The sequence below is a fragment of the Penicillium canescens genome (assembly GCF_028828765.1).
Source record: "Penicillium canescens strain IBT 15451 chromosome Unknown utg000006l_segment0_segment0, whole genome shotgun sequence".
Lineage (NCBI taxonomy): Eukaryota > Fungi > Ascomycota > Eurotiomycetes > Eurotiales > Aspergillaceae > Penicillium > Penicillium canescens.
Genome location: NW_026703968.1, coordinates 335,954 through 351,532, shown reverse-complemented (window position 1 = coordinate 351,532; position 15,579 = coordinate 335,954). Strand labels below are relative to the sequence as shown.

General features: G+C 48.6%; 7 protein-coding genes across 7 annotated transcripts; 2 read left to right on the top strand and 5 right to left on the bottom strand.

The window, feature by feature from the left end:
• Window positions 1-399: 399 nt before the first annotated feature.
• Window positions 400-1,553, top strand: N7446_009059 (glycoside hydrolase family 16 protein; the record flags this gene model as incomplete). Its single annotated transcript, XM_058517804.1, has 2 exons — window positions 400-553; window positions 580-1,553. 2 exons carry the CDS (start codon window positions 400-402, stop codon window positions 1,551-1,553), a joined length of 1,128 nt encoding a protein of 375 aa, XP_058368592.1.
• Window positions 1,554-1,929: 376 nt separating this feature from the next.
• Window positions 1,930-2,246, bottom strand: N7446_009058 (uncharacterized protein; the record flags this gene model as incomplete). The annotated part of the gene is made up of 2 exons (XM_058517803.1): window positions 1,930-2,102; window positions 2,192-2,246. The coding sequence occupies 2 exons, from the start codon at window positions 2,244-2,246 to the stop codon at window positions 1,930-1,932; spliced, it is 228 nt and encodes a 75-aa protein (XP_058368591.1).
• A 1,241-nt stretch (window positions 2,247-3,487) lies between these two features.
• Window positions 3,488-3,673, top strand: N7446_009057 (uncharacterized protein; the record flags this gene model as incomplete). Its single annotated transcript, XM_058517802.1, has 1 exon — window positions 3,488-3,673. One exon carries the CDS (start codon window positions 3,488-3,490, stop codon window positions 3,671-3,673), a length of 186 nt encoding a protein of 61 aa, XP_058368590.1.
• Window positions 3,674-4,551: 878 nt separating this feature from the next.
• On the bottom strand, window positions 4,552-7,388 carry N7446_009056 (glycosyltransferase; the record flags this gene model as incomplete). The annotated part of the gene is made up of 7 exons (XM_058517801.1): window positions 4,552-4,754; window positions 4,820-5,415; window positions 5,479-5,829; window positions 5,883-6,252; window positions 6,320-6,477; window positions 6,538-7,240; window positions 7,295-7,388. The coding sequence occupies 7 exons, from the start codon at window positions 7,386-7,388 to the stop codon at window positions 4,552-4,554; spliced, it is 2,475 nt and encodes an 824-aa protein (XP_058368589.1).
• An 880-nt stretch (window positions 7,389-8,268) lies between these two features.
• On the bottom strand, window positions 8,269-9,402 carry N7446_009055 (putative choline kinase; the record flags this gene model as incomplete). Its single annotated transcript, XM_058517800.1, has 1 exon — window positions 8,269-9,402. The coding sequence occupies one exon, from the start codon at window positions 9,400-9,402 to the stop codon at window positions 8,269-8,271; it is 1,134 nt and encodes a 377-aa protein (XP_058368588.1).
• A 1,811-nt stretch (window positions 9,403-11,213) lies between these two features.
• Window positions 11,214-13,367, bottom strand: N7446_009054 (uncharacterized protein; the record flags this gene model as incomplete). The annotated part of the gene is made up of 1 exon (XM_058517799.1): window positions 11,214-13,367. One exon carries the CDS (start codon window positions 13,365-13,367, stop codon window positions 11,214-11,216), a length of 2,154 nt encoding a protein of 717 aa, XP_058368587.1.
• A 736-nt stretch (window positions 13,368-14,103) lies between these two features.
• On the bottom strand, window positions 14,104-15,200 carry N7446_009053 (dTDP-4-dehydrorhamnose reductase family protein; the record flags this gene model as incomplete). Its single annotated transcript, XM_058517798.1, has 4 exons — window positions 14,104-14,134; window positions 14,187-14,892; window positions 14,941-14,960; window positions 15,019-15,200. 4 exons carry the CDS (start codon window positions 15,198-15,200, stop codon window positions 14,104-14,106), a joined length of 939 nt encoding a protein of 312 aa, XP_058368586.1.
• Window positions 15,201-15,579: the final 379 nt, after the last annotated feature.

The window sequence follows — 15,579 nt, the reverse complement described above, 5'->3', positions numbered from 1 at the left end:
ACCGTGCACATTCCTTTACCGATCGCGGGGAGTCCAGTCTCGGCGGTGACGTGTTTTGCGCCTCGAACATACAGTAGAATGCCAGACACAAAACCCTGTACATTAAGTAAAGAACACCAGATATTTAGTACTTACTGTGCCTGGTACCAGTTCGGACCTTGGATTAAGAAACAGAGCTAGTCCTTAGAAAGGCATAGTGAGCCAGACTAGACTACTTTGAGACAAGCCATCCGTGGCTCCGCAAACGGGAACCCGTTGTGATCGACACTTCCATTCCAGGGTCCATGACGACAGATTGTTGCTGCTGCCCAAGGTTAAAAGAAGAGTCATGGTCGTTCTTAACATCCCCAGAGCATCTCTTAGAAAATCAAACATCTCTACTTAATATATAATTTTACTATGGACGACCGCCAACTACCCCCCAATTTCTCGACCGCTACAGTGGAGCCACCTCGCGCATTCCCACCCTCGAAACCAAAACCCCGATCACGACCTCCGCAGTCCCAGGCCGAGACGCCACGACCACACTCCACCGATATGACCCACGTGGCTGGTCGCTACGCAACAAACTCCTCGCAGGGGGAGCAGCCATAGTCCTACTATTGATAGTCATCGTGGTCCCCGTTGAAGTCGTGAAAAACAGATACCCAAAATACACACCCCTCGATTACACCCTGACCGACACATACGAGGGAACCGCCTTCTTCGACCACTTCACCTACTTCACCGAACAAGATCCAACATCGGGCTTCGTAATCTACGTCAACGAAGAAGCAGCCACGGACTTAAACCTCACCCACGCTACAGAGACATCAGCCATCCTACGCGTCGACGCCTCGACACCAAACGCCATCGCAGGCCGGAACTCTGTGCGTATCGAATCGATAAATAAATACGACAACGGCCTCTTCATCTTCGATATCCTCCACACACCGTTCGGCTGCGCGACATGGCCAGCATTATGGTTAACAGATGGATATAACTGGCCCTCGAATGGCGAGATTGATGTCCTGGAAACAACAAACGAAGGAGCCCACGGCAATGAAGTCACCCTACATACAACAAAAGGTTGTACAATGAAAGACGTCAAACGCAAACAAACCGGCCAAGCCTCCTTCGAAAACTGCGATGGTAGCGTCGGCGGGAATACAGGCTGTGGCGTTATTGGTTCGGAAGATACATACGGCGACGCAATGAACAAGGCTGGCGGCGGCGTTTACGCCCTTGAGCTGCGCGAGGCGGGTATCCGTGCTTGGTTCTTCCGACGGGATTCGATACCCGCTGATATCACCGCTTCGAAGCCTGATCCTTCCACTTGGGGGACTGCTTTGGCGGATTTCCCTGGTACGGAGTGTGATATTGCTTCGCACTTCAGGAATCAGAGTATTATTGCTAATATTGATCTTTGTGGGGAGCTTGCTGGTCAGCCGCAGTTTTATGATAATATGTATCATTGTCCTGCGACTTGTACTGAGTTTGTGAAGAGTAGTCCGGAGAGTTTTGTTGATGCGTTTTGGGAGTTTAAGAGTTTCAAGGTTTATCATGCTGTTTGAAGGGTTTCGATCTGGATTTCATGCTTTGTTATGATTGCTACAATCCTTTTTTCTTTTTCAACTTGATTCTCGGTTCTCACTAGATTTGTATTTGGGAGCCATTGCTTCAGTGCTTCATGTGTGTTTCCTTTCATGGGATTTGGGTGGCTTCGTTCTGGTAATGGATGTTAGACTATTATTACATTAATTCACAAGTTGAATGGTATATCTCACGCTCTCATATGTTCAGCTAAACCGCCAAATAGTGACGGAGACTCATTGAGTTGCCAGAGTAGTGGAGTAGGCCGGTCCTGCAGTCTCAGCGTACCCTTACATGATTAAGTGACGTTATTAACCCTATACTAAATTCAACCTATCACGATAGGTTGATAAGAGGTTAAGTATGAATACTCGCAGAGGTAATGGCTTTCCCATGCTCGTCTAGCTCCCACATAATAACCATATGCTTGTTCTCAACATCACCTTCTGATACTAACATATAGCGGCTTTTGCTTTGGCTCTCTGAGTTATTGACCACACCCGCAGCAAACTGAACTGTCCCAACCACACCTGTATGTCTTCTTAGCACTTTGAGACGCTCTTGCGTACCCACATGAAACACGTGGATAGCTTCCTCGACCCCACTGTAACAAGCTTACCATCAGGACTGAGGGCAGGCGTGCTTGCTTTTCTGTCGAGCGGAATCTTTGCCATTTCTTGCCTCCAGTATCTGGGATGGTGGGGGGCACAGGCTGTGGGTTGCAATTCGCCACGAGCCTTGTATCGTGGATAAACCCGTGTGTATGTTACATGGGATTCGCTTAGAAGATCTGTCAACAAATAGTGAACATGCGCAGATAATTGTAAAAACTGGTCTCAGAGCCCATGAAGCCGCGCATACAGATCAGCAACAATCCACGCTTTTATATACCTGCAGTCCCTCCGTGGAGAGACAATGATCGGCTTGTACGCTTTAATGTATCATTCCTAGCAATCGTCAAAAGGGCTGAAACGTTCGAGAGAGCATCGCAATCAATTGGGAGATGGGACCGAAAAATGCGCGCTCTGTCAAATCGTATGTTGGTAATTGTGTTGGTTGTAAAGGCCAAGAAATTAGGAAACCACTTTATACCCGGGTACGTATCTGTCGTTTGGAGGACAGTCGAAGCTTTCATCCGGTGAGCCTGATCGGAGTGAGCCTTCGAATAGAAACTATTAGCAACGTTGTATTTAGCGCCACTGGCTTTTTCCAGGCACCTACTTAGTTTGTCTGGTCTATTCCGTTTATGGATGGGTGGAGCCTGGCAAGGCTGGTGGTGGCTACCGTGGTGGACGTGGGATAGTGACGCTGATTTTTTTACCCTTTTTGCTTTTTATCCTTTTTCCATTTCCTAGCGTGAAAACCACTCAACTAAATTAGACTATGATCGGAGATTTTACGCGTAATCGTATTTGTAGCCTCGTCAGGAACTTTATACGAGCTAAGAATAACGGGCGCGGTAATCTACCCGTCGATCACAAACGTAAAATTCTAACTAGTAACAGTAACCGTATGGTTTTGTTACAATACAAGTCTCAATCGAGATTTTGTGCATAAGCTGAAGGTAGGCAAACATATTCGAGAGTCAGACCTTAACTGATATTACGAATACGTGCCCTATTTTGCCACTAGTGGTTCTTGATATTCCCTGCTATTTTCGGAAGACCTCCATTGTGCTTTTAATGCACCAACAACCCCCAGTTCCTGCCTTTAAGTATGACGACTCATATCAATAAGATGGATGGATCGATTGAGGAAGCCATCCCGATGCGCTTCCACTCTACTACTTCCTCGCCAGAGGATACTTTTGTCGGTTTTGCCATTTCAAGATCGTTCTATTGCTGTCTCTGCGACCTTGCTGATGCGACAGACAGATAGATACCGACAAAGGCCTCCGAAACTCCCCTCCGCAATCATGGAGAGCCACGGCTCGCTCGTTTGGTCGTTGGATATTGACACCTGTGGGATTTGGAATTACGATATATGGCTTGAATGTGATTGCATGGGGCGGAATGCTATTTCTACTGCTTTGCAATGCCGCCCCTGCAATGTGCCACCCAAGCTGCAGCAGTCTGGATTCATCACGTCGGATATGGATTGAGATCGATTCTCAGATTCTCAATGCTCTATTCTGCGTGACCGGCTTTGGTCTGGCCCCGTGGCGTATTATAGATACCTACCACTGGTGTTTCTGGCGACTCGGCTGGTCAGAACGAAGTCGCCAGAGAGGGATCAAGAAGCTTGCAACTATTCACGCCAAATGGTTTCTACCACATACATCCACGAGTGTTCTGCCCCTCACAGCAGAACCCGGGGACCGAGGCAGCATGGAAGGGGGTCGTTATGTGTCGCCCACTCCGCTTTGGAAATTGGACGTTGTCGTTTGGGGGAACATGCTGAATACTGTTTTCCAGATCTGCTTGGCAGCTTTCATGTGGGGAATGAATCGATTCAACCGACCGAGCTGGAGTACTGGACTCTTTGTATGCCTGGCATGTCTTGTCGCTGCCGCTGCTGGAATAGTGATGTGGCTTGAGAAAAAACGTGTCCGCCGAGCGAATGAATATCCCGGGTCCCTATTATTAGTGCCCCAATCTGTTCAGACCAAGCCAGATACGATTAGGGACTGAGATTATAAAAACATTTAGCTAATGACTTTACGTTAAAAATGAGCAAAGCGATCACACTTTTGGTTCCAGAAAACCCTAGCACCTAAGTCTGACGTCTCTCCTAGTTTGTTGACTTTAATGAACATACAATATGAAAGATGACTTCTTTGGTAGCTGTAGCTACATATCTACATGATAATTATACTAAGAGTAAAGGCTATGATGTGTTGTAACTGAAAATTACTTAGGCACTTACATTAAGTTATATCGCAACGAAATCATTATTCGCCCTGGCTATGAGTTCTATAAATATTAAGTCTATTACAATTGAAATAATGATTGCCACATGTTGATTTTGTAAAGCGAGCATTCAAGTACTCGTGCCACGTAAAAGAGTCTCAAAAGTTCGCAAGACATAATTTTGCTCCTCTGGTGTCATATTCTGCCTTTGGGTCAGAGAGTACCCATCTTTTAGGCGTGCATTGATGACAGCCTTTCGGGTCTTGGATCGGACCGTCGATTCGATACTCTTTGCAATGCCTTGGAAAGGATAGGCAACCAAGCCCAATCCGGCTAAAGGAATCTCAGCGTCAGTATGAAAGCCATTCAAGCATAAGGTTAGTATGTTAGGCTCTTACCGGATGGGATTTTGGTAGCAAAGCCAATGGTACCTTTCGCGAACCCTTTGACCGCACCTAACGCTCCCTCCTCCTTGGCTCCTTGATACGGCTCCGTGACAAGACCCTTGAAGCCGTCGGTCATCCCATCGACAAAGTTTCGGCCACCAAAAACTGCTCCCGATTTCCAGCTGTCAATGGTACCGTAGTCTTTGGGCTCTTCGCCATAGAGTCGGGGAACCTGACGGAAGCCCTCGGCCGCTGCGTGGGGGATGTCCACTACGACGCCTTTGAAGTATGTGCCAGTGAACTTGCCAAAACCACCAAGAAAGGCGCCAGCCATGGAAATTGCGGTAGACGCAGATTTTCCGCCCCGCTTTCCACTCTGTTGACCGCTACTGGAAATCGAGGATGTTGACGACAAAAGCTGTAAGTCGCTCAACGTAGTATTTTGTGAGGAAACATCAGAATGGCTGCGTTTATATTCCTGGTAAGGATTGGTCACCATGCCAGTGGTGGATTTGAGCATGTTGGATCCGGTGGTTGCAGTAGCGGACAATACCCCAGTAAGAGGATCCCACCGGCGGTTTTCAATAATCAGTGGATTGATGTCATGGCTAGTGAAGGAAACATTAGTACAGCTATTCTTACTTGTCCTGTGGGGAAAAGAGGGGACAGACCACCGGAGATGCTTTACCTCAATCTTTGAATGATCAATCAACGTTTGAACAGCTGGTTTTGAAAGTTTTATTTGCCTCTTAGACTTGGTATACGTCCAAACAGCCGCCTGTTTGGGCATAATCTGGCAACGCATTCTTTGGGCCGGCAAATGCCTATAAAATGACTCAACCGCAGCATTCAAGCCAGATTCGGTCTGCATTTTCATCGAAATATTTTGCGCCGCTTCATTGGCTTCGGCCGTCAGGCAAAAGCGAATAGCATCTGCAAGGCTTCGTGCATTGAGAGCAGCTTGAGGGATGGGACGCGGGCCGGCACCAGCTCTTGCTATCATGTCTCCCCAGAATGGTTGACTAGGAAGGTCAGCTAGAAAGCACAATAGATGGGATATAGTTTGAAATCTCACTCTCCAAAGAATGGCACAACTACAGTCGGTCGCCCATTGAAGAGTCCACAAGCGGTAGTTCCCGCTCCTCCGTGGTGAACCACTGCCGCGACATGCTGAAACAGCCATTCATGTGGGCAGTCGTCGAGGTAGAAGACATCTTTAGAATTGGGGGAACCGCTGCCAAGGTTACTCCAGCCTCGCGACACAATGGCCCGGACACCAGCTCTAGCCACAGCCCCTAGCACGGCGTTGGTCAATGATTGGGGCTCTTCAACCACAATACTTCCAAATCCGATGTAGACTGGAGGTAGGCCGGACTTAAGGAACGTCATCAATTCCTCAGACGGCTTATATGTCGGTTGATCTCTGAAAAAGAAACCACAAACATCTATGCACAACGTCAGCTTCTTCCATCTCATTATCGCCATCGTATCAACGTTCGGAGGAAACCTTACCAATGTGCGCGGGCCAATCCATTGGCTTGGGGACCAACGCGGGAGACCAGCAATACGTAAATGGAATTTTCAAAGATTCCGCTAGGCTGGGTCCCTGTACCATTGCAATTGGTTCCAAGTCTAGAGTCGCTCGCCATTTATTGATAACATCACCCAGTCTGCATGGTTCAGTCAGTCCTACTATTAGCCAATACTTCGGGAACTTTAAGCATTCTTACCCTTGCCAGGTGAGCCACTCTGCCACACCAAAAGAAACGAGGTTTGCTATATTTTGATCCATCCGGGAGGGCTTCAAATTTGCAAGAGGGTGAGGAAATTCCCTCGTACTGCTCCATGGCATAGTAAACATGAGGTGGAGGGGAATGCTCAGTGCTTGGGCACAATGAATGTGTGCAAAACTGGGAGGGTTCGCAATGATGGCGTCTGCCACAAAGGGTTCATTTGATATTGGGTCATTCTCGATACACGACCGCCAGCAGCCGTCGAGCATTGTCCTGACCATAGCCCGCTTCTTCTGGATTTCCCCTGATCGTAAGGTCTCCATCTGAGGCAGCAATCCCGGGTTCTTGACCATGTAAGCCATCAATTCAACTGGATTTCCGCCAATCGGGAAGAATTCCAATCCAGATTGCGTGACAAAATCCGCAAATACATCGTGAGTGGCAATCCGAACACGATGACCACGTTTTTGGAGCTCATTTCCCAAGGCAACAAAGGGTTGCACATCCCCTCGACTGCCTACAATCTGAATGACAATGTTGAGCTGAAGATCAAAGGCGAAAGCTGGAATCTTTTGCTGGTCCTCATAACTCGGAGGGGGGTTATGTAAGTCCTCTTGCTGTAGATCGATGACCTGGGCGATACTCTTAGCAATATTCCTGGAAATGACCGAATCGAGATTGACGTCGATCCGACCGTCGGCTATAGCTAGTCAGATTTTCCCATTCTCCCAGGTTTGTTCGTGTGTCCACTCACCCCGCACATCGGCCGATTGACTGATCAACTCATGGTCCTCTGCGGCCCATCTATACGACGGAGCCGGTTCATCACCGTTGCCGTATGCTTCCATGTTGCACTTTTTGGTTGCGATGATGATAGGAAGGAGGAAGAGTCCGTGAAGTCCACCAATAAATAAGGAGGGAGTGGCTCCTGATAGCAGGCGGTGAATACCAGGAGAAGAGTCTCTGCTATTAGCTTGTGGGAAAGTAGACTGGAATAGTGGCAATAATAGAATGGATCGGATAGCCGCATACTATACGCGTATTTGGGATCGTAATCGTATCAGATACCTAAAGTGGAAGAGACTGATAGCAAGGTTTGCCTCAGAGCGGGTCCCGCCCCACCTGGATTAAACGCTATTTGTATATTTGCAGGTGGGGTCCAACATGGTACAGTACATGTACCCGTATTGAAGTGCGCTTAATACGGTACGCTTCCCAGCAAATTCTGGTGTCTTATCTAAGTTAAGTCGGAATGTTATATACTGATATTCCCAAGGTCGTCGTTGCTTCGGCTGATTTTGCAAGTTGGAGTTTGACCAGGCAGTCACCGACTAACCGTTAGCTGCTTTCTTCGACACGACACACGGCATGTAGCGTTAGGATATAGTCTGAAGCAACGTAATTAGAATCATATAGATAAGGAGTAGTTCTGCAGGTGCGTGCCCAGTTATAACAGTAAGGTCCATTTGAAACCTACCTCGCCGCATGACACCCTGACTAGATCAAGCTTCAAATAACTTAGACATATGAAATATAACGTTACAAGGGATACTTGATATCAAGAAAATATCTGTCAACAAAGCCAGTTGTTCGAATATCAAACTTCGTGGAGGCCACTCTGCGACTTTCCAGCGCACGTTCTGTCACATCAACGCCAATCGACACATTATCAAAGGCATGTAGAGAGAGGCACTAAAAGATAAAGGAGAAAGGGAACCTCCTTTTGTACTATGGTTTTTCCAGCCCAAGTTTAACATACTGATCCACAAACTCTTCGAACAGCTTGTTAAGTCCAAGAAGATTCAACGGATCCTTATCGTTTTCTTCGCTCATGAACCACAGCATCATATGAATATCAAAAGCAAGGGCCAACAAGTATCCGTACTCGCTTTCCAAAAGCACTTGGTCCCCGGTATCCGAGTCACCGGTCAGTATGTTCCACTGTGCGGCATATTCCTGGCAGAAGTGTCTCTTCTCTTCCACGGTATACTTCCTGCAATTCGCAATCTTGCTCTCCTCGTCAAACCACTTGAACATTTTCTGCATAAAGTGCCCGCCAATATCCAAGGCACGGTAGTTTGGCATCACGAACTCAAAGTCAATCAAGGCCACTCTACTTTCTTCTTCCTTCGGATGATTTTTCACCATAACGTTCATGAATTGAACGTCGTGCATGCACCAACCTGTCTTTCCTTCCATAGATTCCAGCAGGTTCAGAACCTTTCTCAACCTTGTCACAAAGTCGTAGTCGACCAGGTTGTCCACACTGATACCTCCTTCTTTCCCAAGTGCCTTTAGCTTGCCCATGTTGTGGTATTGCTTCAGTCCGTTCATCATGGCTTCGCAAGATGGCTTCGCTGTCTTCTTCTCCAACGAAGTCTCCAAGGTATTGAGCGTTGCCAATGCCTTAGCAACATCTGCTCGAATGATTGTATTCTCAACATCCTCCGGCTCCATGTTTCGTGCATCCAAGAACTCATCAATTCTCCCGAGTGTACCATCCTGTGTTTGAAAAAATCCATACACTTTTGCTCCTAGTCCGGATTGGCCGTACTTGTAGCTGATGATTGCTTCCTCCTGTTTGCTTGGTACCAGATACTTGAAGACTTCAGGGTCTCCGTCGGTGTCATTATGGAATTTAATAAACACCTTCAAGGGCTCGGCAGATACATCAGTAGCCAGCCTTGGTCGCTCGACAGGACAGTGGGCATTGACGAAAGATGCATGGTATGACATGGTTAGGGTATCCGGGTCCACAGATCGCCATTCTGGTAGAAATGAGCCGATGATGTCTCTGACGTTTGTTTTGCTCGGCACTTTGTCTTGTGGAAGAATCACAGGAATGGGAGTCAACGTGGCCATTTTTGTAAAAAGTGTTATTCGAATGAGGAGAAAAGCAAAGGACGCAGCCATGAAATATGTGATCTACCAAGGTCGGGATCCCAAAGGAGTTTAGTGCAAAGTCAGTACATCAGGATCTAGAAAGTTGGAATGAATGGGATTCAATAGAAATTATGTCTGACAAGAGTCTTCATAATAAGATCTTAGTTTGGCATATTCAAGTGTAGTCTAAGTGACTGGGGACAAGCTGACGCATATCTTCCTGTTTCAAATCTGCTCATTCTCAGCGGAACTTCGGTTCAACGATTTCAATGAAGCAGTGCTTTCTGTCTCGCCATTTTCTTTGCCAAGGAATATAACATGATTCTTTGGCGTATGGGTTGATGACTGCAGCATTGGCGTAGAGGATCACAGCTGTTTATATATTCCTTGGGCATAGGAGAAGAAGGTCTTTGGCCAGTGTTCGGGAAGATCAACCTTTTCAACAGGCAAGATATTAGCACACCCCTTAAACAGCCTCACATTCTCATTTTCAAAATCGCAACTCACCAGAAAGGTCACGAATTATAAGCATTCTTACTCATATCCAGATCAGATACGTTGGGAGCGTTCTCCTCATCAATTTTCGTCTACCATCCCTCAGCGTTGATTATAATGCAGCCTCACGAGGAGAGAACAATCTGCCCCGAGTAGAAAGAATTTCCTCATTCCATTCAGCATGACATCCTCTGGGCCGATGAAACCAGTGCACGCTGGGCCTCCTCGAGTGGCACTGTGGTCGGACGGGATTTGGCTACCAGGTCAAACACGATGCGATCCATGGTGCTCACGGTTCCGGTGAAGCACTGGGCTTTGCTGTTGCGTCTGTGTAGTATGATGCAGATTCCGCCCTTGTTGCACCTTAGGGTTCCACTTGCTCGAAATGAGGTGTTGCAAGAGTTGAGCATGGGGTGGGTGTGCTCTGGGACTGTGGGAGCGTGTTGATTTGGACATGGTGCTATGGATATGGTACGGTACGGTACGACAAGGTAGGTGGCGAAGAAAGAAGGTCGAGAGTGTAGGTCGCAAGTAAGTGAACTTGGCTCTGTGTGTTGTTAGCGGAATCGGCGCAATAGCTTACTTTGTGTCGTTATTCTCCTGGGTCACCTCCCATCTTAAATAGCTCCTTCTCAGTTATTTTTTATAGGCTTTCAGGAATCGAGGACCTTATTTTTCATCCTATAGGCGCGTAAATATATTGATGTGGTTTTAAGAGAAGAAGAACACCGTAAGCTACATTCTGATAGGGGATCATAGATGAATTTAAGGGATCACCACGAGATAGGTGTAATGTTCTAGAAGTTTACATGATTACATGAAATTCAAAGAGTTAACTTATTGCATGTTTGCTATGCACTGTTACTGGCATTCTACAAAGATACTGAAGGCGCTGTTAAATAAAAAGTATTCATAGGCCCTACTGAAGACTACTTACTCCTGGAAGTATCCATACATGCAACGTCCGGTCTAACGCGAGGAACGAGTACAAAAATAAATTTTGCACCGTATTGAATACTGAAGACAAAACCAAAGTAGCCATCCATTGCAAAAGGCGATATCAACATGAAAATGGGTATCTAACAAAGAATTGATCACCACCTATCACAACCTCGCATTCATCTCGATCCTCGAATCCAAGAAAGAAATATACAGCAATGGCGTTGGTCGGATCAAATTCTCACAGTACAAAAACCTATAGCCCATAGCAACCATCAGGTATCATGAACCAACAGCCATCGTTAAGAAATCATAGACATCGTAAATGGGGAATGTAAACCAAGGAAAAAGGAAACTCAAAGTTGTCGGAGGAGACTTCCATCCGCGAATGGATTTTCGGGGGACATATCGAGTAACGGCTTTGTAGCGTTACGATCGCCGGTTGCCACGCCGTGGCCCTTTCTCTGCGGTGTAGGAGCGACACTGGAAGAATGGGCGAGGAGACTATTCGGTGTGAATTGATTGCTTGTAGAGACTGGGCTCGCGTCTGCGGAATGTGATCCCGCATATGATTTTGGAGGGTGTCGCACGCTGCGAGTTGTGTTTCGTCGCTGGGGTGGGGTATCTGCGGGTGGTCGACGCCAGGAGGTCGTTGGTGGGATGGCTACTGAGCCTTGTGTCAGGCCTGGGCCCGTTGCTCCTTCGATTAATTGCACTCCTGGTTCGACTCTTACGCCATGGCCTTTGCCTTTTCTGCTGTGTTGGGGTGGCTCGACGAAGACTGGGGTTAGGTCGACGAGGGGTTTGTTCTTCTGGTCGAAGGAGTTGGATTGGCTGAGGGATTGAGTTCGATTGAAGAAGGTTGTATCTGGGACTCGGGTCATGGTGTTGGTTCGGCTGTTGGGGTTTGAGTCGTGGTGGACTGAGCCTGTGCCCATCAAGCCGGTGCCTGTGAAAGGATCTTGCATAGAGCGCTTTTCACGATCCTCGCGTTCGCGCATGGCGGTCTGGCGTTGGGTGTATGTTCGGCCTAGGAGTCCCGTTGGGGAGAACGTAGCAGCTTCCACTTCTGCGGGCATGACGCCATGCACCAATGGCTCTTTGTCTGCTCTTGAAGCGTGAGACTCGCAATCGAGTGGCAGGTCCTGGGGGTATGAAGATGGCGGCGGCACATGCCCACGGGTGGTTTTCTTCCGAGAGAACATCTCCTTGGAGCCTGATGGCCTCTGGTAATCAGAGCTTCCATCTCTCGAAGACTCGGGTCTGTTCTCTCGTTGTAGAAGTGGGACTTCGATTGGCGCTTGTTTGTGCTGGCGAGTCGACTTCTTGGTCCCAGAGCGCTTGAGTGCATCGACCTCCGATTTCTCTGCTACTCCAACCTTGTTAGCCAAATACCAACTCCTCCATTGTTGAGTGGCCCGATACCACTTGTCCGCAATTGTCTTGTCGCTGGTCGAGAAGAAGTGCACAAAGTTCTCTGTAGAGAGAAACATTGAAGACTTCTGTTGACTTTTGATTGCAAAGCAGATCTTCTTCGGTGGTTTGATATCTTTGCTCAAAGCTCGAGCGCTGGGGAAGTAGATGTCGAAGTCAGACAAATGGCAGATGTTGGTATGATCCTTGGCGTTCTCCTTTTTCGCAATAGTGACCTGTCCGTCGGCACGCATAGTCACATATCGCTTGTCCCACTTGCGACGACGCTGGGAATGGTAAATATAGACGGTTTCAGACGATGGCTGCTCGCTGGGAACATGTGCTGCTTCCAGCTGAGCCAGTGCCTCCACACTGGAGGGAGGGATAATGATGAAGCGGTTGTCGGCATCTGTAGCCCAGGAATTCATGACATCTCGGATACGCTCAAAGCGACGAAGGGGACGTTCCAAGCCAAGCTGACAAAACGACTCCATAACAATAAACTTCTCAGGGTTGATATCCTTAGACAGCCGTTTGGTCGCATCCAGCAATAGATCTTGAACCGAGGTTGACGGTGTGATGGTGAGGTTGGCAGAGGCATCCCCATACTGCGCAACAACACGACGCTCCCCAGCGTTGACAGCACTCACAGGCGCATCAACTCCAGGGACCACACCAGTTCCACCCACCCCAATGTACTTCGGAACAGGGTCGGATTTGGTGACAGCCGATTTGACTTTGGACAGTTTGACCTTGTCGAAGAAAGATTTGCGATGGGTGTCCGGCGTGATGTCGTGTGTGCGCGAGCGTTCGGCGCGACTTGCCTCTTTCGCCGACCCGTTAGGCCGCCGAGGGAGTTGCGTCGCGTTGTCTCCTCCAGTCAATTGTTCCATTGTGTTCTGTCGATGCGCTTCGCGCGCGCGCGCATCCTCCTCATCGCGTTTCGCGTTTTTCGTGGGCTTAGCCTGCGCATTGTCTCTGTTCTCGTGCTGGTTCGAAATCGCGGGAGGAGGAGGGAGCGCATCCGTCGGGCGATTGCGACGATACCGCGATCTGCTCCTCGCGATCGAGGGGTTTTGCTCGCTAGTCGCAGACATCTCCGCGTCTCCACGTGCTCCAGGATATCTCGAGAAATTTTGCGGTAACCCCGGTGATCCCTTCCCGTGAATTTTTCTGAGACGCCCCCCAGGGGGCGAGGCGCGGTTTCAGGTTTGGTCTCGGCAGCTGCCCGGAAATTAGCCTCAAACTCAGGATCAAGTTTTGCAGCACAGTTTGGTCGCGAAGGGTTAGGTGAAGAGGGGAAAAGAAAGCGACCTGGCACAATGTGGGAAAAAAAAAGTAACGGTGGCATTTGGCACGGGCCTGGAAAGCCCCTGGTATTCACAGTCTCATTTCCAATTGACCAGTCGCAAATGCGGCCTGCACCGATCGATTTTTGGGGCATAGGGCTCTGTTGCATGAGAGACTCACCGAATGTGCAAATCGGATCTGAAATGCGATCCGCGATGTGTAGAAGAGAAGTGGTTCGCCGAGAGGACATTTCCGCCGCAAGCGGAAATCGAGGTTACTCAAAGTTAACTACGATCGACAGAAGCTAGAGGAACTATTGCATTGTTGCATGCCGCTGATCAGCCATAGGAAGATTCCCCATGTCTGAGATATCCCCAGATCTTCAGGAATTGTGGTTCTTCCGAGTGGAGATCGTGGAGCTCATCGTCAAGCCATAGTGGTGGATACTTCTACGGAGGGTTTGAGACAGCGTGATATTCATCTTTCTTTTCTTGATCCTCTATGACTTCTGGTTTAATGCCTGAATCATTCAAGAGGCAGGGCTTACTTGCGGTAAGCACCTAGTTCCCTGCGCCTGTTCTTTGTTAGAATCTTTATACAAAGATTTATCAAATGGTACGACTTACCACCAGGCAACGAAATCCATTGTCCGCACATCAATTCCAATGTCAGTCAACGCCTTGGTCGACATATGGGTGTCATAAGGCCGCTGTACCGCAGCGTTGGGGTCATTGCCCTGCGGGATCATACCGGGGATCGCAACACCAAGCACCTGAGCAATCTTCTGGCAGATCTCATACTTGGTCATGCGGTCTTCAGACGTAAATTGCAGGATGCGCGGCAACTCCTTGCGCTTCTCCTTCTCCTTGAGGTACTTGATGACGATATCCCGGCACACGCGACCAACATCCTCGGTGTTGGTCGGATACCGCTGAGACCAATCGTCCATCTTGACGCCGGCATTCTCATCGGTGGCCTTCTTCACAGCATCGACGAGTGTGTTCACTGCGCTCTCGGAGTTCTCCTTGGCGCTGCCGTAGAGCACCGGCACGCGCAGTACCACGCCGAGACCCGAGTCGCCGGTTTCTTCCAGAACTGCGCGCTCGCCATCCAGCTTTAACTGACCGTACAGGTTTGGAGGATTGGTTGGTGCATCTGCCTCGTAGGGTGCCTCACCCTCCTTGCCGGAGAAGACGTAGTCGGTTGAGATGTAGATCAGGAAAGCACCACGGCTCTGACATTCTTTGGCCAAGGCGCGCGTAGCGTCGACATTGACCTTGCGGGCCTGGTCCGGGTTCTTCTCACAGAGGTCGGGCGACTTGTTGGCGGCGCCTGCGGGGTGTTAGTGGCGGGGTTCGAGTCGGCGGTGTATGAGCTTACAGTGGATGACAATTTGAGGCCTGTGGATCGCAAACTTGTTAGTAGCTGTAGAGTAAAGTCTAGTTTGGAAATACGCACTTCACTTCATCGAAAAGGGTCTGAATATCTTCATTCTTCTCAAGGTCCGCCTTCAAGATGGTAGGCGGGGCAGCGCGGGAGAATCCCTGCCCAACTACCAGCACACCAGAGTGCTGGAAGGTGTTGAAGACAGCGCGTCCTAGGAAGCCACTGGCTCCAGTAACAAGAACAGTGGAAGTCATGGTGTGTGATGGTAATGACTGAGTGCTTAGCATGGAAGTAAATTTCCCAAGGTGGACTGTGACGTAACCGACTAGAGTACACCGGTGACTGTTCCACTCTATTCCGGCTTGGGCTTCAGTACTGGCAAATAAACATTCAATTCTCCAGTTGCGCCTCTTAATTCCATGATCGACATTGGAGGCGTCCCTCAAATTGCAAGCCTGCAGACGGACACACGATTTAACCGTATTTAAGGTTGGAGCTGGTTGGTTGCTCACAAGAGCCATGCTGGCAATGCAGAAGTGGCATTCGATACAGCAATTTTGTCAAGGGGAAAGCGAAAGTGTCCGAAACTTAAGATTCTGACAGTTTAACAGTGAAAAGGTGGTTTAAGAGTCC